Source organism: Scophthalmus maximus, chromosome 2 (assembly GCF_022379125.1).
Source record: "Scophthalmus maximus strain ysfricsl-2021 chromosome 2, ASM2237912v1, whole genome shotgun sequence".
In the NCBI taxonomy this organism is placed as follows: Eukaryota; Metazoa; Chordata; class Actinopteri; order Pleuronectiformes; family Scophthalmidae; genus Scophthalmus; species Scophthalmus maximus.
Window position 1 is genome coordinate 16174793 of NC_061516.1, and position 25606 is coordinate 16200398.

The following is a 25606-nucleotide window of genomic DNA, read 5'->3' on the forward strand; positions in this document are numbered from 1 at the left end:
GGGAGAGGACATCATCATTGATAATGGTGTGGGAGAGCAACGCGTGTGGTGGTTAAATAATAAATGTGGTATATCAGGTTTGTGTGAGGCCAGGACTGTTCCTGTGACGGTGCTGAGGGGAGACGGTGGGGTGAGGGGGGCAGGCAGCTGATGGACCAGACGATGTTGGACCAAGAGATTTCACACATACAGAAATACTCATGCAGGGAGAAAGAGAGGAGCAGAGCCAGGGACAGACTGGGACTAAAAAACAAACGCCCTGGACTTTCCCCCCAAATAGACCCCACCACCACTAACTGTGCAGATTGACACTTAGCACCATAGGATATTTGCCAAACATATTGGCAAATATGTTTGGATATCATGTGAGTGTAGTATATTTGATATGAGATTGTGACTAGTTTGTGAGCAATTTGAAAAGGGATTAAATGACACGATCAAAATAATTGATTCATTTTACAATAGTGCTGTTCAGGGTGTGATTTGTGAGAGAGAAAAAAACAGAAGGAAGGATAATTCCATCCTGTGCCACGACGTGGCCTCAAACTGTCGACGTTCGGCGTGTGAGACGCACGTGTTAGCAATGAGGCTAAACCTAGCTAGCACACGTTAAGGTGTCGGCGAGTGAGGTTTACACACACTGTACAGCACAGCACTCGACTGGCAGACCACCATTACACGCGCACAACAAAACAAAACATGCAAGAATTAAATCCCCCTTCCAAATAGCAGCCAGGCCGACGGCCGTTCTGGACTTCTCCAGAACGTCCAGATGGCCAGTCCACCCCTGAGTAGAGTTAGAGCAGAATTGATTAGCTGTTTCATCAATTTGTTGATCCACATTAATTCTACTGTAAATCTGAAGATTCCTTCTTTTGTCTGTTGTATAATGACGCAAATTGTTTTAGTTTGTTTTTACTGTTGGTAGGACAAAACAAGCAACATGAAGAGTCCATCTTGGATTCTGATAAATTAAGATCCCCCCCCACACACATTATATATATATATATATATATATATATATATCAAGCAATTTACAAAAACATATAGATTGGCAAAAAATGACAATAATCATTGGTTTCAGCCCTAAATGATAGAGATTTCTCTGATGTACATCTTTGTCCATGTGTGAAGAAACGTTGCTTGTCAGGGAAATAGTATTTTATATTTGCAAACAAATTTGCTGCTGTTCATTAACAACTCCAACCCTCTCTCCTCCCCTCCCCTCTTCTCTCCTCCCCTCTCACCTCCTCTCCTCTCCTCTCATCTTCCGTTTCTCCAAGAAGGTGATGCTTCCTACAGGAGCGGCGTTCCGGTGGTTCCAGTAGGACTCTTCCTCCACTCCCTTCCCAAAGCTCTGCCATCAAGTGCAATGCCAACTCCTGGATTGTCTCCGGAACAGACACTGGCTAATAAACAAACAAGCAACAAATAAAATCATAGGGGGGAAAAAAAACCCGACAAAAACAAAGCCGAAAAAAAAAAAAAAAATCAATCGGGTAATGGATGCACCTACTTATTCCTTGAACCAAAAATGAAGCGTAAAGAAGAGCATCTTTGGCAACAACTTTCATTCCCTTTTCTATGTTTCCCATTTTGGTACCTTTTGTCCTTTTTCCAGCAGTTTTTTTTTTCTTCTCCGTTGCTTAAACATGGAACTGTTACCAGAAACAGAAATGACGGACTGAGTGTGGACAATCAACTAATTTCTGTGTTTGGTGTTAATGTTGTTCATGTGTGGAAAGATACAGTACTTGTGTAGAGAATGTAAATTTACAGCTATATTTTAAAAACTAGTGGCTAATGGCAAACATTATTGTAATTCTTCACCATTATGTTAGTTAAACCCTCGTCTATTTCATGACTCATTTTGCTAAGGAGTACCTTCTCAGACACACCGGTGTTTGTATTTGAAAGGCAAAGAAAAATGTTCCAAATTGTGATTTTGAACCTGAAATGAAACTGAAAAAGTCATGTTTTTCGGTCAGATCTCCAGAAACCCTCTACTGGGTCGAAGACGCTGTTCGCCAGAGCCGTCACTGCTATAATCTCCTCAATCTGCCCTCCTCTGTATTTCCAAACTTTTCCTTTAGTGAAACTGGCAGCCTTACGTTACTGTGGCCCAACTGAGCATGTGCCAGTGCTGCTCAGGGCAATAGCACTAAGAGACAGCACTTGCTCTGAGTCAACCCTGCTGAACGCACTGAGACAAGATTACCTTTTTTTTTTTTTTTTTTTTTACATTTTGTTTGTTTATTTGTTATTTTCATGACTTTTGTTATGTTGCTGGGTAGCTGCAGCTTTTAAAAATAACCAATCTTTGTATTTGTTTAGAAAATTGGACTGGTTTTGTGAATAAAAAGGAATGCATGTATTCGTGTCAAAATTTACAGTTCTGATGTTTGTCTATTTGTCTAATTGCATGTTCTTTTTTTTTTTTTAAACAGCCGGTTTGACATAAAGAAATATTGAGTATAAATTTTCCAAAATTTGGTGAAACTGTTCCCTGTTCTTTTATAATTGGATGTCATAAAAAAAAATCAGTAAGACTCTCACGGGAGAAGAAGTCATTAAAGTAAATCAGGCGGCGGTATGGATCACCATCACGTCCTCGGTTTGACTAAGATATTTCTCTAATTGCCTATGTAATAACTTCCTATAATATAGTGGAATGACTGATGGAGCCTTGCTATGCTCAAATGTAACCAAAATTATTTAAAAGATGTTTGAATAAGAACTATTTTGATTGCAGTGTTTCTTCAAAATGCATGAAACCTCCTGAAAATCCCCCTAAATGTCCCCCTCCCGCTCTTCTCCAAGATCTTTTTGACATTCACACTAATCCATGACATTTGCAGCCAGGAAACACAAGCAGGAAATCATACATAGTCATGGATTACTAAATGGGAAGTTTTGTCAGCAGAGCTATAAAGCCCATCATACAGAAGCCTGGGTAAAGTGTGTGTTTTGGGCTGTGCTATGCATACACTGAGTGGAAGGGAAGTGAAGTTTGGATAAAGACATGGATAAGTGAAAGCAGTTCTGATTTAAAAACCTTTCTAAAAATGTGGTCAGTCTCACACACGGGTCTTAATGTAATTACTGATTCTAATGCCTCAGGTCTGTGACACCAGAGTGAATTTCCATTTCCTGCAAAGTGATGATTTTCAGTGATGATTTTTTTTTTTCAGTCTTTCATATCCAGGTGGGGAAGTAGATGCAGATTTCTGCCGCAGCCGTAGTGCTGAGTGTTTTTAATTAGTGGATATCCACAGTGGAAGGCCCAGTATGGTGGGCTTGTGTAGGAGCTCGTGATCAGCTTGGCGAGCGAAGGGTTGGAGAGTGAAGCTATATACCCCCCCCCCCCCCCCCCCCCCCCCCCCCCCCCCCCCCCCCCCCCCCCCGACAGTGCTGGGCTAGTGCCATCGCCATGGCGATGGGGGGAATGTGTGCATGAGTGTGTGTGTATGTGTGAGTGTGTGTGTAGCTGTGTGTCTGGGGGGGTTCGGCTGAGGCCTTTCATTATTAATGTGCACCGCGGCGTCCTTACCTCCTCTGAGCCCGCACAGCTCACTGCCTGACCTGCCATCCAAGGGAGAGGGAGTGGGGAGGGGGGGGACTTAGGAGGCAGAGATAAAGAAAGAGAAGTGAGCCAGAGAGAAAGAAAGAGAGAGAGAGACAGCACGACGCGCCTACGGTGCGGAAGCACGAGACTATAAAGTACTAAATCATCCGCGGACTTTTATTTTACATTTACACACCTGAAACAGAGAAACGAGGCGACACGAGTCAGATTAGGATTTTCAGTTTGGGGTGAGGAGGTTTTGGGTGTGGTTGCAGGTGAGAGTGGCTCCTGCCTGCTGGGGTGTAGCAGCCGAGGAGTGGAGGAGGGGGGCAGGTGGTGGTGGTGGCTGTCTCCATGCAGAGGGGTGTACGGCTTGGTGAGCAGGCCTGTCACACTGGGAAAATCCTGGAATCTTATCACCGCCTCACAGACACTGAGCCGCACTGATCTACTCACCCTCGTTGCCAGCAGACATGCCCTTCCCCCATCCAAATGCCCCTGCACAGGCTGGCCCCTTCTCAGCTCACTTGCCACCTTCTTCGAGCGGGGAGATAGCAGGAACTGATGCAGTCCAATTGTTGAGGAGGGGGGAATTCAGCTTGTAAAATGTGACTAACGTGAGGAAAAACACAACACAAGTGAGTACACAGGCCGGCGAGCTGAGGAGTCAGCAGTGACCCTCTTTTTACGAGTTGACCGTTGAATGTAAAGTGATCATAATGCGGTGCATGTGAATATCAAAAAGTGTGAGCAAATAAGTTGTAGGATTTTTTTTTTCAGACAGAAAATACACGTACTGTACCTCTGTGGGACTAGACAGCATGATGCCCCACACCTATGAATATAATATGATGTGATGCCTCAATTTTGAGGGAATTAAAAATGTTAATAGTAAATGGATAATAGCTATCAAGGGAAATAATTGCTGATTCCTGTAAAGAAGAAAATAATGATACTGGTTGCTGTGCAAACTGTTGTAGGAACAATGTTTGTAATCTTTCCAGTTTGGTCCTTTTCTATTATGCATATGTTATTTGTATAACAGCGACAGCAGTATAAAAGAAACATTTGTTTAACAGTCTAAACACCCTTGTACAATATTTCACTATATGAGGAAATATACAGTCGTACAAGATGTATCTTCATCTCTCGTCGCTGAGAGGTTATACACAGGCCCCACGTGGATATTAATGGTAACGTATTTTATAATTAGTTTGGTGACCACAGAAACCCGTGCAGCCAATACTCCCGTTGAGTATTGATCGTTTCAAATTCATGCATTCTCCATTCAGTTGATTTGATAATGTGGGGGGGTGACATGGAAGAACTTCAATTTTGAACTTTCCTACTTCATGGACAAGAATACTAACAATCACAACTGTAGTGATAATAAAGTTATAGAAAATAAACTGACAGGAGGTTGTCACCCAACTACAGCTTCAGTACTACTTGGATAGTACTGAGGATGTTTGTTTTCCTTGTCTTCTATCTCACAAATCCTGTTTTGTTGTTGCTGGGGTTTTTGGAAGCAAAGCCAGTGTCCCTCACACTACACTTACCAAACCTCTATTAAAGTCCAGAAACACCAGTCATACACACGATGGCTGCTCGGCCACTCACAGTCTGTGTTATGAGAAATCTTACAGCTAAAGAATCTGTGTGCTGCCTCCCCGGGACAGGAGATTTTTTTTTCTCTTTCACTCTGTGACAATTAAGAGAGATGGTATGAGGTATTTCTACCCTAAAACGTGACATCAACTGTGTTTTGTTTTTGGCATAGCAGGAAACTGTTCAAATTATGGTTTTATTATACATAATCATCATACATATCATGGTATTTATTTTATTTACATAGGTTCTGAGCTTGGTTACACTCACTTTGACAAACCACCTGGGTTGAGTTTTATATCTATAAAAGAAGCACATGGCATTGGATTTCCTAAGAATAAATATGACTTTGTCAGTGAGATGAGGGTTCGTTTAGAGCTGCACTTGTTAAACAGCAAAACAGTTTAGAGACGTACACGTACCTACTTCCTGCTGATGTGTAACGGAATCATATAAAAGTCAATGTTGGCTTAATGAATACACAATCTATCTAAAACCACAACGGAGTTGTCTGGAGTGTTAGAGTCGCACTGACCTCTCATACGAGGATTAGATTTACCTTTTTAACCTGGAGCACAGAATAGATGGAATCAGCGAAGGGCTCTCCGTGAGTATCTTGGCTAAAACACCATTAAAATATGAGGCTGTGACAATCTGTATTAAGTGGAGGGTTGTTCACTTTCAGTATTTTCTCTTGTTCCGAGTGGGATCTATTTACTGTTAGAAAACAAAAATCGCTCAGTGATGCCTGTTACGCTGAAATTATTTCTGCGAGGAGCTGAATACTTCCTTTCAAACCTTCAATACATTCAACATATAATTGACTTTTCCTCCAGCCTGATTTTCAGCAGGAAAAAGATCCACGTTTATTCTATAATATGGCTCTAACAATGAAATACATGTTCAAAAGGGGTTGAATCAAAGCACGATCCACAGTGAATGATTTTAAACATGGCATTTTATATTATCTGGAAAAGGTAACTTTATTAACAGGTTCATGGCTTTCTATGATTATATGATACTGCAGATAATTGCTGCGACCATCAATACTTTTGTCAACGCTGTTCCTTTGTAACGCAACACAATTGAGTCATATACAAAGCAAAAATACTTAAAGGCAGCCTGTTATATCTTAAAATCAATACAAATTGATAAGTGAAATAAAAGTTCCTGGCAGATTAATTGTTGGCAGATCTCTCTCACCTTCAGTTTCTGCTGTTTGAATATATTATTGATAACCATTAGTGCTTTAGGGATGTCTGAGGGCATGTTCATCAGAAGGAAAATTACAGAGGATCAGCACAATTTACTAGTGACCTTGCTCAGGGGGGCCTTTAAGCCATTTAGTGCGTTTTTTCTTTTCCTTAAACCTGTGTCACACTGAGTGAAACATAATCTGGTCTCTATTTGAACATCTGATGCAATCAAAACAACCAGGTTAATTACTCTCATTGTTAACATAATAATTAACACTGAAACTTACTAAGCTTTTGCAATTAAGAAGGTTAATGGAGAGTATGACCCCTCAAAACGGCTCTGCTCTGCCTGTCCAATAAGGACATGCTTCAATCATGTCAGACAAAAACAGACTAGACATGTTACCCATTGTGATTAGCAATCACATGTTTTTGGTCATTTCAGTTAATACACGGCCCATCACAATTTGAATCGTACCTCATAAAGATGTGGTGAAATCCCTCAATTATGAAAATGCTAATATACCAGGCTTGGAAGCATGTATATCAAACACCTGACCGCCTTAGGTCAACCAGCAGGACAAGGCGGTCACTGAAGAGGGCTCAAAGCTCAATGGCTGGTTTTAATAACCATTTGTTTGTATGCGGGCCGAGAGGCCCTCCTGCAAGGCACACTGCCAACATCTCCGGCCAACCTTGGTTAAATGAGCCATGGCCCCTGAGTCTGCGCTAAAACCTAATAAATATCAATGAATCATTTTCAACCACACAAGTGTTGAAGTGTCTTCTCGTGTAGGTAATGTTCTCCGCAAACAGATTTGAAGCTTACAAGGCAAGCGTGACTCATTTGTTATTCATCGCAGAAAATGAACTCGCGAACGAACGAAGAGCTTGTATAATATTGTTCCTGTAAGTCAACCATAAAGGTCCACAAAGGCCAGTATCTTATGCACTGTATGGATGTTTCTTTGAGTGTGCCGAGGGGAGGTGTTTACGTGGAACAAAAACAACAACGCACGCACGCACGCACGCACGCACGCACGCACGCACGCACGCACGCACGCACACACGAACTGAACAAGGAACGAGGTTTGAAATTCACTCATGCACTAAATTATACACAAACATAAACACATAGACTTCCGAAGAGACAAAGACACATACTCTCCCCTTCTTTCTCTCTCTCTCTCTCTCTCTCTCCCACACGCGCAAACACACGCACACACACAAACACACACACGCACGCGGACACGTAGGAACAGATTAAGTCCAAATCAATGGCTGTGGCTGGACTGGGAGAGAGATTTCACCCAGGGTTCTCGTTAAGGTCTGACACATGCGGCAAAGGCTCGGGGGAGTGTTATTACCAGGGTGATGGTTGATAAGACGCTCGTTTCTCCACGGTGCGTCCCACGGGAAAATGCATCATGCAGCCATGGAAACCATAAGGCTAGGTGTTATGCTATAATTGGGCGAGCTTTTTTAACAGTGCAGCTGCACTGCTAGGTATGCCCCAGTCTTCAAATGAGAAATTACAGTGGAGCCATGCACAGCAAAGAAGAAGCAAACCGATGTTTTCCGTCCTGTGCAATTTCATTTTGACTTGTTTGATTAAACAGACTTATACAGAGAGGATATGACAAAGGATAATTCTATCATTTGCAATATAAAGTTATAAAGCTTCAAAAAATTATTATTCAGAATTGTTTGTGTGACTGGATGAGCAGAGCATACAAGTCTGTCACTGTATGTTTATGAGGTCTGTTTTTAATTTGTGAGCACAAATTTTCTCTTTGGTCTGGATCAGGAAACACAGTGTGAGATGGAGGAAGAAGACAAGGGAAAGGGAAGAGGAGGAGGAGGTGGGAGGAGGAGAAGCGGGGAGAGAAGGTCATTGGCCAATCCCTGCTCAGTCTCTGTAACTTGGTTGATTACGATCAATTTCCCTGGTATCGATGGCCTCCCTGGCCCTGAGCTACACTCCCTCCTGCATTTTGCATGGTACGTGCTTTGTGTACCATGACATGACTCACACTCCAACGCACCTTCCCCAACCCCTGGCTCTCCCACATGCAGCCCCCTAAATCTGGCCTTGAGAAAACAGCAACAGCTGGGTAACTGTGTTCTCCATGAGGTTTACAAAAAAACACAAATGTTACCACCCATATTGTCAACCAGTTTAAACATCTAGGTTAGTGCAGTCATTTATAAAACCACTGATCTGTGAGGTCTGTGTGGTTGATGTAAAAAGTTTGGGTGGTGTCACTGCAGCAGTGCAGGTGGAAGACACATTCCTTTTTTTTCCCCTCAGTGCCTCTAAAAGATTGAGCCCCTTCTGAAAAAAAAAATTGCGAGTCAAGGTGGAAATGATGTGATGAAGTTTGGTCACGATGTGCCAGACCGAAAGCCCCAAATCTGTATGTGTTCTGGGGAATGCGAAACTGTCCTCCCTCCAGCATGTGTGAGGGCGCATCCCGCTCGCTCTATCTCTGCACACTTGGCACGCTCTATCCGAATTAATTGCATCTCTGCGAGGGAGAGAGCGAGATGGATAGAGGGAGAGGGAGAGAGGTTTAGTCCTTCTGTTGGGCTGGTCTTGCTACAAGGGGAGTCATTTAAAATTCTGCCTCCCATGCGGCTCCTGGGTTTTACTTTAATGACCCCCCTTCCTCTCCCCTGCTTTTTACCCGACGACTTTCTTGGATTTGGAGCTGCAAACTCAGTTTCCTATGGCTGCATGGTGCTGATACCCATCTTTATTTATGTATACATATAAATAATACTCGTTTATTGACCGGCATCAAGGCCATTGGTCGCAAAATATCTTATGCACCGTCTGACCATCCCTCCCTGCCGTTGCGTTGCCCCACACCCCTCCAAATCCGTGATCACTTATGATGCGATCAACGATCCAACTCTTTTGCCGTTATGTTTTCTTACCATTAAAGAGGCAGGAAGCGATACAGGAGAAAGCTTGTTTCTATCTTTTTTGGTTGTTGTGAGTTTGCTGCTATGGCTAGGCTGCGAACCCGGGTCCTCGGTGTGGGAGTCTGACGCGCTAACCTCTACACCAAAACGGTGGAGTTGCAGCTACATTTTTTCGTTCTCTATTTACCGAGCCTGGGCACACAAGCCACAGCTAACGCACGGTGAGGAAATAATCGCTGATCTTTACAAAACGTGTTTTGCTTTAGAATCGCTTCCTGCCCATTGAACTATATGAGAATCAATTGGTCTCTGGACTAATGGATGAGGCACATGTTGTCAAACAGAGGGATCTTTGAATTTAAAAAAATGTTATTATTTCTTTTAGAAAATTATAAAAACTTTTATTTTTCTAATATTGTTTATATTGGGAAAGCATGTGTATTAAGTAATAATTGAGGTCCAAGTCCACATATGGAAGGATTTATTTGGTGTGTGTGTGTGTGTGTGCGCAGAGGCACTACAGTGAAGCTTCATAAGAGGCACGGTAGGAAATGGCCTCGGTAAGATGAAGCAGAGCTTTCTGCATGATTCTCTGTAGGGGTCTCTCTCTCTCTCTCACACACACACACACGCACGCACACGCGCACAATGCGCACACGCACAATGCGCACACGCACAAGCACACACACGCACACACACGCATCTGTGTGTGAGGTGGGGGTTGAATGGCGTGGGCTGTAGGACAGCGACGACCCACAAGGTCAGAGTAGGCAGTGTATATGGTTGTTTTTCTGTGTTTTTTCTCTCTCAGTGGTGGAGCTGTGTGCTGCCTCCCCGGGTCTCTCATCTGGTCAATACCACCATGCAGCTTCTGACGATCAATGGAGGGTCAATACCTCTCAGACGCCTGCCTCTTTGTGCTCTCACTGATTTAGCTACCACCTACCCAGGCCATCTTTTTATTTTTTATTTTATTTATTTTTTTACTTTTTCTCTCTCCCTCCCTGATTTTTTTATGACCCTAGCGCTCACTTAAATACACGAACCTGCTGAAATTAGAGTCATAGCAATAAATCTAGGGGGCAGAGCGAATGTTTTTTGGCAAACAGCTTAAACCGTAGCCCCTCATCAGGTATGTGTCATCAGGCATTGTCTGCAGAAATGTCTGATGATTTGAAAACAAAAAAAAGGCCAGAGTGACACTAGGAATAATGCTGGTATGAAGTGTGCATCAACTAAACACTGCAGTTCTGCAGTCAACCTCAATGATAACATTATTCTAATGAATCAATAATAATAAAGGCTTCAGCTGACTAAGAACTCATCCGACATAAAGAAGCCTGATTCACCTGTAGATGGGGCAAGTCTAAAAAAGTCCAGCTATAACGGAACTTACAGCCACTCACACAGGACAATCAGTCATGCATGCTATCAGCTGACACATTTGCACACAAGTTACAATCAGACTGATAATAAGTCGGTCTGTTCAACCCGGAGTGGCTCAAACATTCAGTGCTGCTGCTGCTGCTGATGATGATGATGATCGGTGTTTGTGTAGCTGTCCTGCACCACTCCCACTGCCTCTGTCTGCAATTGTTTCTGGTTTTAATTTGCAGAAACAATCTCTTATTAACGTGTGTTGAAGGAAAGGTCCAGTAAACAATGGGTGGTAAATCTCCATAGTTATTCTATTCATTCTGTTAAGGCCTCGAGCACTTTCCCCTTTCTCTGGGGACTGAAATTGCTGTGATGAGGCTGAATCTTAAATATCATCCATGAAAAAGCAAGGCCCTCCGCAACATTATTAAAGGGCCCATATTATGCCCCCTTTTACACAAGTTACATTGGTTTCAGGTGTGTGAACTACATGTCTTTGCCATTCCATGTCAAAACACCTCAAGGATCAAGCCACACAGCACCCTCCTCTTTCTGTATAAACAGCCCTGTGAGACTATGGTCGACTATGGCGCTTTCCTGCTCACTCCTCGCCCCCCTCCCTTCGTGTTCCGCAAAGCTCCGCCTCGCTCCTCCTCGGGTCTGCTGCGCAACTACGGCGTTGCGCTGCCATGACAACAGTCGCACGTAACAAGGCACATACACGACGTAGAGACCCGGGAGGCACAGCGAACACGTTCTCCATAATTACACACAGAGCACAAGGGGCTGGGCGATAGAACGTTAACGACATCCCGCACGCGAGTCTAGCTACGCCGGCCGGTAGCTGCGAGCTACTCCGGCCGGTAGCCGCGAGCTACGCTGGCCGGTAGCCGCGAGCTCCGCCGGCCGGTAGCCGCGAGCTACGCCGGCCGGTAGCCGAACAAAAATATTGTCTTGTGAAAGATAATATATTTTACGTTGCCTTTTATTTGATGGTTAATAATTTACAGTGTAAACTTGGGTGTCACCATTGTTGTGTGACGAAATCAATGGAAGATGGATTTGCCCCGGGTTCACGAGTAGGAACTCCGATTGCGATTGGTGTTCCTTTGTACTTTTTCCAGGAGCAGGTCAGAAAGTCTTGATTCCCGAGTTGTATGGAACATAAGTGTCTGAGTTCCTCTCACTGGGGGCCAGATCGTCTCTTTTGTTCCTATTTGTTCCCCAGTTTTGCTTTGTAACCAACATAGAGTTATGTTATTGTTTTTAAATTTTCTAAATAACCTCAGATATATTTCACAATTTCACAGAAACCTCCTATACTCTGACGCATCCTGAGTCACAGATACAAACTGAAAGACGTCCTCTCTGATCTATACTGTCAGTGGTACAACCCTCAGTTCTGGCAAAACAATGAAAATTGCCAATTTTCAAATTTACAACTGCACAATATTCGTTTAGATAGTCAATCAGTGCTGGTTTTTAAGGATTTTCTATGAAAAGTAAAAGCAAGACTTTTTACTTTTTTCGAGATTAATGAGTAACTAAAAACATTCAAATATAATTTATAATTTATTTGACCAAATCAAACTGGTAATTCATTGTTAACTGAGCAGTATCATATCTGTGAGGACCCTTAAAACTTAGTCTTCACCCCCAAACAGCTCTTTGAAGAGGACCTTTGTGCGGACCGGCCAACATGTCCACACAATTTAAAAATATCCTCACATGTACGTGTGTTAACTTTGAATTTTGAAATCAGAACCTCACACCAACCAAAATCACGCACGCACGCACTTTGTGATACCTCTGTTAAAAGTCTTGTCACAGGGCTTGAGGGCAGTTTAGCTGGTAGCACAGAAACATAGCTCTAACAGTCTTTCACGTCTTTCTCCTTTGCCTTTCTTTCTCCTGAACAGCCAACAGACACTGACCCATTAAATAGAATCAGTCATTATCACATCTGTCCGCCCCTATACCTCCACCTCCTGACCTCACCTTTGCCACAGAAGCAGCACCTTTACTCATGGTAAAGAATATAATAGCATGGTGGTAAAATGTAGGTGTCAAAGTTTGTCAGAAGAGCATCAAATTGCACACATTAGTTAAAATTTCACTCCGTCTGGGCACCACAGCGAAACATCCATTACATCCTTTGATGGTAGCTAATTTAGACATTAGTGGGGCTGTTTTTTTTTTTGCCAATATTACTAAAATATGGTTGTTGTGAAAATTGTTAAAAAAATATTTTACTACTGCGTGGGCAGAGGATGACATTCAACAGCTGTATATCCCGAATGAAAAGACAAACTCAAGTGATAAAAAATGGTCTAAATCCCTCCACTTCTTTCATGTTGTGACAAAAATAATGAAGCTGAAGAGGGATGAAAAACAAATAAAATACGCAAACCAAGGATAAATCATGGAAATACACAAATAGATCATAGAAAATAAAGTTGAAAATGTGTTTTTTGAATATGCTGAATATGTACAGGTGAATATCCAATACAGAAAACACTATAAAAATATTTGAATCGCTTGCAGCAACTGAAACGGGTTTCAGTTTATAGAAAATATCATAATCAAATATTGTGTTGCGCACACTTTGAATCTCTCGCATCAGCCGACTAACATCACCTCTCCCAAAGTGACGGATGATTTGAAGGCCCCTGTGGAGCCCAATGACATTATGGTAATTGTCATTTCTGGGGTTGGAGTGCATGCGTGACTGACGCCATTAGAGAAAGTGCAATTACAGTAGGCCTTGGTGACCTTGCTGACTAGTGGAGGTCAGGGCTTCTCATTAGAGTGTGGTGGAAGGCAGCCCAGTGTCTCCACAGTGCCAATCAATAAGAGCGTAGGGTGGTCGGCGCTAATCATAGCTTTGACGCAGCCTCACGCTCTGCCACCCCCCATCACCACACATCCCCACCGCTCTTCCTCCGTTCCATCTTTTAGCTCCCTTATTACCAGAGCAGCAGCACCTTTTTATACTCCACCCCTGAATGGCAAAATGGTTTTAAACACACACACATACACACACAAATACAGTATAACGCATATGTGTCAAAAAAATGAACTTGCAGGGAAAATATAGAAACTAGTAAGCTTTGGCATTGCTGTAATAAACCGTTAGGTACTGCAAGTTATTGTCATTTATGTTCATATTTAACATGTATTCACCGCTGAGACACTGTATTATGTAGAAAAATTTTGATTCAATGTACAGTTTTAGTTCTTTAAGGAACACAACTAAGTTCAGGTTTTGTGAGTTCAGGTTCAGGTGCAACTTATCATTTCTTTCTGCTGCTCAGGTTTTTATTCACCGGCCCTGTAGCACATGGGTGTTTCTCAGATTAGTCTGTATGATGTATAGTTAACAGTTTTGAACACAAGGTGCACTGATGAAAAAAACAAAACAACAGAAAAAACAGCTGGTAAAGCAATAAGACCTTGGAAAACTCCTCTCTCTGTTTTATGTGGTGAGGTGATGTAATCCATGGACCTCTACTCTTAACCCCTAGACACTGTCAAGACTTGTTGGCAGAGATGCATGGTACACAGCACTCTTTTTTTTGTCTGGACGTGAGAAGACATCAGTATTGATTTGTGTTTATTTATAAATCACTTCTCCAACAGTTACCATCACGGGGATGTATCAGGCAAGCTGATCCTTGTGAACCATATCCCTTGTGTTCCTGCATGCCAACTGTTTTACTGTTCTTCGATTGTATTAACTAGCTTGAATGAACTTTAATCAATTGACTCAACATATACATTTCTTTTGTTTAAGAGACCGATATTTGTTCTAAATCGGTCATTTATGGACTTCACTGGTGCAGACACCACCAAAGCAAAATATTACAATATATTATGGCACCAGCTGTCATCAATGACTTAATGAATAGGTACAACAATTCCAACAATCTCCTACATTATGTACAGTACCAGCTCAACGCAAGCCAGATATATTTAACGTGATCCGACATAATGATGCTTCTATTATAAACCCCACATTAACTGTGTTTACATTTTTCCCACACTGTATAAGATATAGACTGTATATAAAGATGGACGACATGACAGCTCCCCAAAAGTGAAGCCAAAACATCTGGATCGCTCCCTGCTCATAAACCCCACCTCCTTCATGTTGGCAGATGGGACAATCCAATCCAAAGATGGTTTCCGTCATTTTGTATATTCAAGAGTTTTCTTATAAATGTATAACTTAAGATATATGATGCGATAAAATATATAGTTGGTTATAGCCGGTATTTGTTTTAAATCTGAGGGGGTTTAGGGAAAACCTTTTTCTGTCACTCCAGCATCAGTGTAGCTCTAAGCCTAGCGTATTCTATCAGAGGATGAAACAGTCAAAGCTTTGACAAATATACCTTCTGTACCTTAACACATTAAGACTGTAACATGTGAGTTGGCCAACTGAAAAAGAGCAGTGCAACATATATCCAATGCCCACTTTGCAGTGAAGATGTCTATTTAAGGAGTCATTTTGCATTGCAAGCTGCTACTGCACTTATCATTTGCTGAATTTGTTGAACCATCGCAAACAATTCTGCTCATATACTTCATTAGCAACACCTACCTGTCTATATTAACTTGTAAGATATGATATTCCTAAGCCAGCCAGACCTTGTGTACATGCCAAATATCTACTCTGCACACCTTAGTAGTCAGAACACAACAGTTATCAGTGTCAACTGGCAGCAGCTACAGTAACGGGTGGCTAAGAGAACTTTTATTCAGCAGTTTTCCCATCTTTCGTCAGATGAGATTAACTGAGCAATTGATGCCTCTGCACTGTGAGTGTGTGTCGCAGTGTGCTTGGTCCACGGTGGTGCTAGGTCTGCATTGTGGCTTGAGGTCAAGCAGTCAGGCAGACAGACTGTCTGCAGAGATGGAGGGAGAGGGGGTGGCTGGTCAGAAGATTCGCCACGTCCTCACTGTTTGCGCTCCAGTGGTTCAGTCACCGGTGCCCCCTGTTAAATTAAGATCCCCATTGACAAAGATAGTCAACTATGCAGAGATGCCCCCCTTTGTCCCCAACCAGGTTTTATCCAAGTGGCAACCCACCGTAACGTCACCCATTGGTTTGTGAGCTGCCGCTTTAAAGCCTTGAGTTTTTCATTTTGGCCAAACTTTGATTTTTTAAACAGAACTACATTCACAACTATATTTGTGAGGAGTGAGGGACGTTTCTGACTGTGCACGTCTACCTGCAGCCTGCACCCATTGGACTAGGTATTCATGCCCCAATGCATACCGTGTGTTATCATCTATTTCAATCTAAATGAACATCGTGCTGTATTAAAGATGATTTGAAACTAGCGACAGACCATAAACTCCTCAGAAGAATGTTTACTGACATTATAAATCAAGTGAGGAGTCATTTTCTCATAGATTTTTACATAAACCGACTTATTTTTGCAACCAGTGGAGTCGCCCTCTGCTGGTCATTTGAAAGAATACATATTTCAGGCTATTGCGCATTGGTTTCACTTTCCGGACCCTGAGTCTACATCCATTTTATGTACAGTGTATTGTTTTATCATTCTTTACTCTGTTCATCTTGTTTCCTCTCTCGTTCTTTCTTAATTATTTTTCCAGGGTCTAAGTCAAGTGGGAAAACACTGCTTTCCATCTATCACTGTCTCCTGGCATATATGCAACTCTCACTCTGAAAACTGAAGAAAGAACTATAAGGGTTTTTTGATTGGGGGTGGACACTATAATTGCAGCTGAGGTGTAAAACTAGCATCCCATGGCTATTTGGGGCTTTTAGTGCCTTGTTTGCTAAAAACAAAGCTTGTGTCATTTTGATAACAAGAACAAGATCAGCGGGCACAGTAGGATCATGATGCTTAGCGGTGTGGCTCTGGGGATGGCAGTGTTGGTCTGTTGATAAACCCTTCTGATCCAGACTGAAATAAATAAACTATTGAATGGATTGTCATGAAAATTTGCACAGACATTCATGGTCCCCAAAGGATGAATCCAACTGACTTTGGTGTTTGCTTTACCTTTTCACCAACATCCATATGTCTTAATTTCAAATTGTCCTGCATGTTGGCAATGTAATTGTGAGCATGACTTCAAATCTGATGCTACTTTAAACCAGTGTAGCTTACTGATATTAACGAGGCATCAATGGTGACTCTGCATTTTCTGACAAAATCAGTTGCAGTAAAAGGCACAGCCTATTGCACCTGAATGATGCAAACTCATTGAGGTCCAAATATTTATTTTCCCCAGTCAGTTAGACGAGTAGCTCGGATTTTGAATAAAAAGAGAGATCCCTGCGGTACAGAGGATTGTTGGTGTGTATGGTGATGGTTCAAACTGTCACAACTTTTTTTAAGAAAGCACCTTGAGATTGCCTCAAGCTCTTCTAACCCAACTCTCGCTGCTGTTACCCGCCCAACACACACACCTCCAACTAGTGAGTTGTTAATAGTATTATTTAATATAAATTTTTCTAAATCAATATCCATGTGTCAGAGATTGTATTGCAAGCCGCAGATGCACCACACATACTTTTCACTCACCATTGTGTTTAATGTAACCCGGTGTTTGAACTCTACTCCAGCGCAGGTTCAGTGATATTTTTCTGTCAACAATATGAAAACACCATAACGAATAAAACTCTCTAGGTACTTTGTCTTCACCAACCAGTTTGTGGCTTTCACAAAGCCCACCAGGACCTGCTGAAATGTTGGGTGATTAGATATGTAACTGATTTAAAATTTAAATCCGTCAGGTGACAAATATATAGTTCAATTTAAAAAAGGCTAATTAATTTCCTTAATAGCCTGACCCTGTTCTGCCCCCGTAATTCAAACTGGAGTACAGAGCTTGTGTTTGTTGGTGTCCACTTTCAGCCGCAGCTCTGGTGCTCGAAACTATTTATGGCAGGTGGATGGTTTATGTGAGATTAAAATAAAACAGACAAAAGACAAAAATAAGTGTATTGCTTTCACGTGTGTGTAGGTGTGTGTACAAAATAACTCAACAATACATAAGACAGAGATATGATCGTAAAAACATATTTTACAAAATGCCTCTGCCTATAATAGGGCTAGAGAGAATCTAAGGCTTATATTGATTAGAAATTCATTACCCATCATATGACATCGTATGATAAGTGATATTATCAACGTTATTCACCCAACTAAAGATATTGTTGAAATCTGCCAACAAGGGATAGGAACGTAAATTTGCAGGAGGAAGGATCACACGGGACAAAGACTATCAATATCATCTTCTTAACCGTAGAACTTTGGATAGACACTCTGACTCCAATGCAAACAAACTTTTTTAAAGTCCACACTAAAAGTAGCGAACGATCACAACAACAATGACATGTACAAAACCGGAACTGAAAACTAATTACCACCTACATGGTAGAAATGTAACATTTCTGTTAAACCGATTATCTATGCAGTGATTATCACAATATCTGTACCAAATAATATAGTTACGGAGAAAAAGAGGAGCTAGTATTGTTAACAGTTGTACTAAAATTTGTTGTATAAAGTATCATTTAGTGCACATACCAGTGGAAAGAGTACATAAAGAAACTGCTAAGTAGACGTAACAGCAAGTACACACACCTCTTAGTAATTCATCATCCTTTTCTTGGTGAAAGAGTTTTAACAAACCCTTTCTATTAATAGTAATCTTCAGCTACATTTATATTTATAAGCCTTCATGGGCATTAAAAAGACAGAATAGAAGGTTGATAAATATTTTGTTCCTTCAGTGGACACTGTATTTTATCAAAGTATTTATCCACTTTTGTGCAAATGCAGAAGTGGTCATATCATTTTAGTAATTTTAAAGTTGACTAAATTGTTCACTGAAAGTGTGTGGGACTGCACGAGTGTGGCACTCGAAATGAAAGAAGACTTCCTTGCCCAATCACACACTCCTTGCTGTGTTTATTAGCAATTGAAGTGCTGATGAAAGTACAAAAGACTATCATAAGAGTGATTTTGTGAGGAGCACTTCATTCATTCTGCTGGAGCAAGGGCCTCATGCAGTTTAAAGCCTTATTTGCAATGTGCAGCCGACAAGAGGACAAAAGGCTCGGCAATTAATATGATAGATTTTCATTAAATTCATGAAATTTAAAAGAAAAATCTAAAGCGTGATATTTTCCATCAGTGCCAAACAAAGAGAATAACCGCACTGCATGTGAAGAGACATTCAGATTTCTTATCTGCACACATAAATGATTTTAGCAGCAAAGGCGTAGCTGTGTTTTGGTTAAAACTCAACAGACCTTCCTGCCCGCTGTGTTGTCGATGACTATGCACCGCTCCATCCACTTTCTGTGGCTGTTGGTAATGGATTGTAAACCCTGGTGCAGGCAGACAGCGCTGCTGAGGGAGCCGCACCCCCATACCTTCAGGCGATACTCCAGCCCTGCGCGCTGCTCGTACTCCATGCTCTGCTTCCCTCTCTTGCTTGGCCCTTCCTCATCTGATCAACACTCCACCCGGCCCGACTCTTTTCCCCTGCCTCCCAAATGCTGGAATGACCTTCTCTCTGCAGCACTGAACAGCAGCGTCGCTACCTATTTTGGTGTGTTCGCAAAACACGCATCACCTTCCCAAAATTCACCTCCACAACCCCTAGAATTCTTTGTATACAGCACATTTATAAATTTGCACTTGTCTAAGTCTAAATCTTTTATTCCACTTGCCTCTCTACGAGGAGCTCACAAATAAGTGTCATACTGATTCATTACTATAAGCTAAATATTAAATTCAATGGAAAAAATGTTCCATAATCGATATTTAGAACTTCCATAGGCAACGGCATCTTGGATGAATAATGAGACAACAAGCAAGAACAGTTGCCTGTCAATCTAGTGAGGCAAGATTTAAAATCTATAATATTTGATGATGATTGATAACATCCAAAGAGGACAACTCCATAAATACCATGGAGCAGGGCCTCAGAAGAGGAGAATGCCACCAAGCCAAAAGCCAGCTTAACAAGGAAATCAGACTGGAGAGTCAGGTTGCCAACAATGACGCACACTACAGGAAAAGACTCAACTGTTCTCCTTCCCTTCACTCACCAACTATCCTATTTTTTCCCAGATGCCAAATCTAATCTACCCAGCAAATTAATCTTTATCTGAAATTCAACCAAAATGTTTAGTCGATCTTTGTACAAGTCACCACAAATAAGCCTTGGAGTTTGAATCTTGAAAATCTTAGCATGCATGCATGACATTGTATTACACCAACAACATCGAGTTCCTACACATCCAACTGCTCAGCAAACAAAGGCTATATGTCATTCTTTTTGTTATGTTAGTTTTCATCTTGGATGTCGCTAACAAATAAAACAATGCATCATATCTGTGTAAGATCCTTCATCCTTAATCTACCTCATCATTCAACGTGGTCCTTTGGCTTCTCTGAGTTTGCCAATTCCTTTTCTGTCAGCTTGTCTCAACACGCTGAGCATGAGGAGGCTCAACCCGCGACTTGTATTTAAGATAACGCTAAATATCTCCTCCCACCTGTAGGGGGACCAAGAGCAATTCCTACATTTTGTTGCTTTAAACATCTAAAGAAGACAGTTTTATTTTCAACAACTGTATTCATGACCAACATCAGTAGATCCAGGTGGAAATGCGCTGAATGTAATCATATGCATATGGAGAAGATCTGTGTGGGGAAAAAAGAGAAAATAAAAACATCTCAAAGATCCACATCTGCTTAACCATAAGGAGAGGGGTGCAAATGCCAGCAAGGCCCCTTTAACCGCTATATTATGTCCATAATCTTATAGAGGTTTCTGTATTTTTATGGTCAGCAGTTTGACCATTTGCAGCATCCCGGCTCTACGCTGTCAATGAGTGAGAAGGGAAGAGAAATGGCCCGGCCTGAGTGGGTCTACGTTTCAGTGGGGGAGACAGATGCTTGTTTACTGGCCTCATTATGTCAGCAGCTGTCCCAAGCAGGTCACACTGTGGTCCTCTGTCCACCTACTGAGACCCATAAGTCCAGCACCTGACAACGGGCACACTGCAAAGGGTCTCGAATATGAGAAAGCTTTAGAGGCTCTTCATTTAAATTGCTGTCACATGTTTGTCCAAACATAATTGCAGCAGAATAGATAATGGCCCAATATAATATAAGTTGTGAATAGATGAAAAATACAATTTTTTGAATTTCTCAACTGATTGCTAAGTACATAAAGAAGAACACTCAAAATTAAGAGCCTGTTTATATTTTTGCATGTATAAATAAAGTTGATGTTTTATATGTTGATGACTCACCAGCCGCCTTTGATTGATTCATCCAGCAATTTCATTTTGAGATTTCGTTCAGTTGAGTAAATATTACCATTTAACACAGTGAATCCAATAACACATGAGTATGAAGACTTTTACCATATCCTACTGCTGTTTTTTTTTTCCAGGTGAGGACCTCTACAGATTACTATTCCGTAAATCACCACTACATTTGAATGAGTTCAATATAAAACCAAATAAAATATATATTATCTAACTCCACCATACTAATTTTGATGTGCATACTGCATATTTCCAGGCCCCAAACGTGCACATGAATGTGTTGTTTTTCCTCTCTGCAGTCCTCACATCTATAATCCCTTTTATTGAAATCCGTATCACCTGCCACCTGCGCAGTCCAGCACCCTGAAGCATTAGACGGCTGGCATACTGACGGGCACTGCGGTGAGAGGAGGGAGAGGCAGAGACACGGCCACAATGTCTTTCATTTAGTCGCAATGACAGACTTTTACAATGGAGTCAAATTAGTGCTTTATTTCATGTGTAAATTTAACTGGAAGGCTACAAGCAACTTAGCAGCAGCAGCAGCAGCGAGGGTCTACAGCGCAGATATGTGAGCCAGTGAAAGAACCTTAATTTTCACTGACAGTGGTACCAAATTTTGCTGTGAGCTTGACATCCCCCTGTTGTTATGGCAGCACGCTGTCACCAGGCCTGCCTCCACTGTTGGTCAGGAAGATGGTGTCATGGTGGGCATCTTGGCTAGATGCATGTTCCCTGCATCCCCATGAGAATATTAGCATTGCTTCTTTCCCTTAAAGCCCACAGCAACACAAGACAGAACGTTGTGTTTGGGGACAGATTGAGATGAAGAGGGTGAGGTAGTCCACACCACTAGGGAGGTGAAGAGAGAAGACAGAGTGATAGAGAGAGAAGGAAGCCAGAGGGAGAGAGGAAAAGGGGGAGGATTGAGCAGAGAGAGTGTGAGGCAATTTTGCAAACCTGTAACACATTAATTATTAACAAACTTGGGCTAAATGCATAAACTCTCCCTCCTTGTTCATTCTCTCCTCGCCTTTCTTCACACTTACCTCCGGCAGGAAACTCACCTCACGCACTCTAGAAGGGTACACACGTATAAACACATACACACACAAGCGCAAAACCCAACGAGGTGGCACGTGATGCTCGTAACATGAAGTGGAGCATGTCAAAGAGCTGGGGAATGTGTCAGGCACAAGGCCTGCAAAGACTGGGAAAACCAGAGGAAGAAGCCAGTGAGGATGACGTGAGGCAGAGAAAGGAGAAGGAAGATGTGTTGCAGTAGGTTGGGGTTTTTTTGTATTTAAGGGCTAATAAGGCCACTAACTCACAATTCATGAAAAAAAATATACACGGCAGGACCAGGCAGTCTGACTTTGACATTGACAAATGATGGATGAATACGGGTAGAGTATTACAATGTAAGTGTGTTCAAGTACAGCAGCTACAGATATATTCATCCTTTGCTTGGAGATCAGCAAATCTTTCATGCAGCTTGGTTGGCTGCTAATCATTAATAAGTGGTCAGTCTTTTTGACGTTCAGTATTCTCTAATCAATCGCCTAGAACATTGCAACGGCATAACGTGAATGTGCCTCAGTGTGTGTGTGTGTGTGTGTGTGTGTGTGTGTGTGTGTTTGTGTGTGTGTGTTGAGGCAGGCACTGCTTGAGCGGTCACTCTACCCCTCAGGCAATGGTGTGTGTTTGGAAGGGAATGGATCCTCCCACCAGACCTGGGGGAGGATGTGTGTGTGTGTGATTGTCCCTACAAAACTTGCTGCAGTCTGTCCTCTCACACAGGAGTCGGGTATCCATGAGCAAACAAATACAGAGACAGCACCCCCCCACCCCAAAAAAAACCCCATACAATTTGTGAGTAAACAACCGAAATTGACAATCATTATGCAGGACGTTATGATCCTCTTTACGTCTGTGATTTTGCTTAAAGAGGAAACGGACAACTTTCCTGCCCCTAGTGGTTGCAGGTGGTATCATTGTTTGGTCACTGGTGTGAAGACGCTGCAGTAGCAAGACGCCGGTAAGGACGCAGGTACTTTTCCTCAGAGCTCCTGAGGGAGCGATCAACACCACTTTGGAGATAACAGAGGAGAAGAAAGAAGTATGTTCACTTAAGCTCCCACTAGGGCTGAACGATTAATTGCATTTGCGATAATATCGCGATATGATAAAACGCGATTTTCTAACCGCAAGGGACACGATTACACGGTTCACGTGATACGCGAGCGAATGGAGCACTCGGTTCCAAGAACAATCATCAGTCACGCTGCACTAACCTGCTGCGCAATGGCCTCAAGCTCGACAGAACAGTCGGAAACTGATACAGCGGAGACTTTAATCTCCAAGAGGAGCAGCATGTCGGTTTTAAAAAGGACGATGCTGCGCAGTGTCAGGTGTTGTGCAGAACGTGCCGTGCTATCGTTGCTACTTCATGGGGCAACACCACCAACCTGTATCAGCGCTTGGCACAGCGCCACAGCGGCTACATGACGAGTGTATGGCCAACAAGTCAGTGACAGTAGTGACGAACACAGAACCACACGAGAGTTGTTTGAGACTGTTACTCCGTATGAAAATGTCTCACGTGGCACCGTGAGGTGACGAACACCACGACTGTTCCCTCGTTAAAGAGACAGACTGCTAACAGAGAGAGAGCTCTCTCCACTTCTCCTCTTCAACACATCTCGCTCTCTGTCAGTGTGTGTGTGTGTGTGTGTGTGTGTGTGTGTGTGTGTGCGCGCGCGCTCTAATTATAATCGCAAATCGAATCGCAATATCTGCTAAAAAAATCGCGATTCGATATTTTCCCCAAATCGTTCAGCCCTAGCTCCCACTTCGTTTTCTGGCTCCTAGCGTTAGCATCATGGCTAACTCAATCAAACAACCAAATAACAAAGGACAAAGCATCACACATTATGGATAAGTGGCCACTGTGCAATTGAAATTGTCACCCCCTTTAGCATTAAGTGCTCAGTACACACACCTTCGTAGAAATCAATCTTTGAGTTTACAGTTTGACAGACTGAGGAACAAATGGGTTCTGCGGTTCGTTCAGTCGAGGCTCTGGGGCTCTAAATCTTCTACCTGATGGCAAAAGCTGATATTCTTCAAATAAGATATGAGAGGGGTCGGATGTATTTTCAGCTACCAGAGACAACATTCTTCTACAATACACAGCTTGACAAACAATTTTTGTGCAGATTTGTCCCTGTCAAGTTTGTGAAAAAAAGGTCAGTGGCAGTGGTTACATTATTTAAACGAGCACAGCTCATACTGCAGAATCACAGATAAGTTTTTTATTATTATTTCCATTCTTATTCAGTCACAAAACCCGGCACCTGCATTACCCAAGACGCAATTTGACAACGCACAGATTGGCCCTAGATATTCAGGTGGGTTCCACTGGGATCAGCTGATGTAGCCTGGAGCCACTGGAGCCTCGAGCAAGGATGAAGAATGGGCAACGGAGGGAAGTTCACTTCTTTCTTACTGGAGCCATAAAGGCTATATATATATATATATATATAGCCTTGTCTAATGTTGTTCACATTAATATGATGGACATAAAGCTACATGTTTATGCAGCCCACTTGAATGACGATAATAATTCCCCTTAAATGGTAATAACCACCAGGTTATCAACACACTTAACCTTCAGATTACCTATAATTCGAAAATACGCCACAACCTCAGTGGGCCAGCACTCAACAAGCACACACACAAGCCCACATATATAAACCAGAACACCGGATGCTTTTGGGGCCCAAAACTTTCAACTGAGCAATAAAATAAAAGTGTGCTACCTTGGTCCCCCGGATGAAGAACGAGACGCAGGCAGGTGTCCGGAGACGGCGCGTGGCCTCGGCAGCTGATGACGTCACCAGTCCCTCAGGTCTCCCGTGACGAAGATCAAGGTGGCGGACCGATGTCCAGGGATGGCGTGTGGTCTCTCCCGCGAAGCAGAGGAAGCTCTCAGCGTTAACTGGGCAGTCTCGCAATCCCTCGAGGTTTCCACGTCGACAACGACGAGCTAAAGCCTTCGGAGCAAGCCGAGTTAGCCACGCGGTGGCTAAGAGTCCGTTCACTTTGCTAATGAGTGCTAATAATAATAATGAACACCGTAAGCTAATGAGCTAATACACACGCGAAGCTAATAGAAACATGTGAACAACAGTACATGTGACGAACTTGGATATTTGATATTTGTTTGCACAAACTTTTTTTCACGGACTTATTTCCACCGTGACTTAGTTAGTCAAGTGTCCCCACTGACTCCACTCTACCTCCTCTCACTGCAATTGATCTTTCACAATAAAACTCAACTCTACTTCCGCTGACTGCAATTGATCTTTCACAATAAAAATCCACTCTACTTCCGCTGACTGCAATTGGTCTTTCACAATAAAACTCCACTCTACTTCCTCTATCTGCAATTCATCTTTCACAATAAAACTCCACTCTACTTCCTCTGACTAATTGATCTTCAACAATAAAACTCCACTCTACTTCCTCTGACTGCAATGGATCTTTCACAATAAAACACGAGATCCATAACTATATATGTCTCGTTTGAAACGTATT

General features: G+C 42.3%; 1 protein-coding gene and 1 long non-coding RNA gene across 8 annotated transcripts in view; one reads left to right on the forward strand and one right to left on the reverse strand.

The window, feature by feature from the left end:
- Window positions 1-2390, forward strand: part of cxxc5a (CXXC finger protein 5a) — an 18524-nt gene extending 16134 nt beyond the window's left edge. For 3 of the 4 annotated variants that reach the window (XM_035626476.2, XM_047330515.1, XM_035626475.2), the window contains one exon: window positions 1284-2390. In XM_035626476.2, the coding sequence (XP_035482369.1) occupies window positions 1284-1328 (45 nt within the window). In that variant the 3' untranslated portion in view covers window positions 1329-2390. The remainder of the gene's footprint in view (window positions 1-1283) is intronic. The other variant, XM_035626478.2, reaches the window with a different exon arrangement.
- The window catches only part of LOC118301203, a 27273-nt gene extending 1992 nt beyond the window's left edge, over window positions 1-25281 (reverse strand). Inside the window, exons 1-4 of one of the 4 annotated variants that reach the window (XR_007030405.1) lie at window positions 24829-25281; window positions 4022-4177; window positions 3551-3911; window positions 1248-1409 (exon numbers count right to left, since the gene is read on the reverse strand). This is a non-coding gene — a long non-coding RNA (uncharacterized LOC118301203). Of the gene's footprint in view, window positions 1-1247; window positions 1410-3550; window positions 4178-24828 lie in introns of those variants that run through there. The other 3 variants (XR_004790247.2, XR_004790246.2, XR_004790245.2) reach the window with 3 other exon arrangements.
- Window positions 25282-25606: the final 325 nt, after the last annotated feature.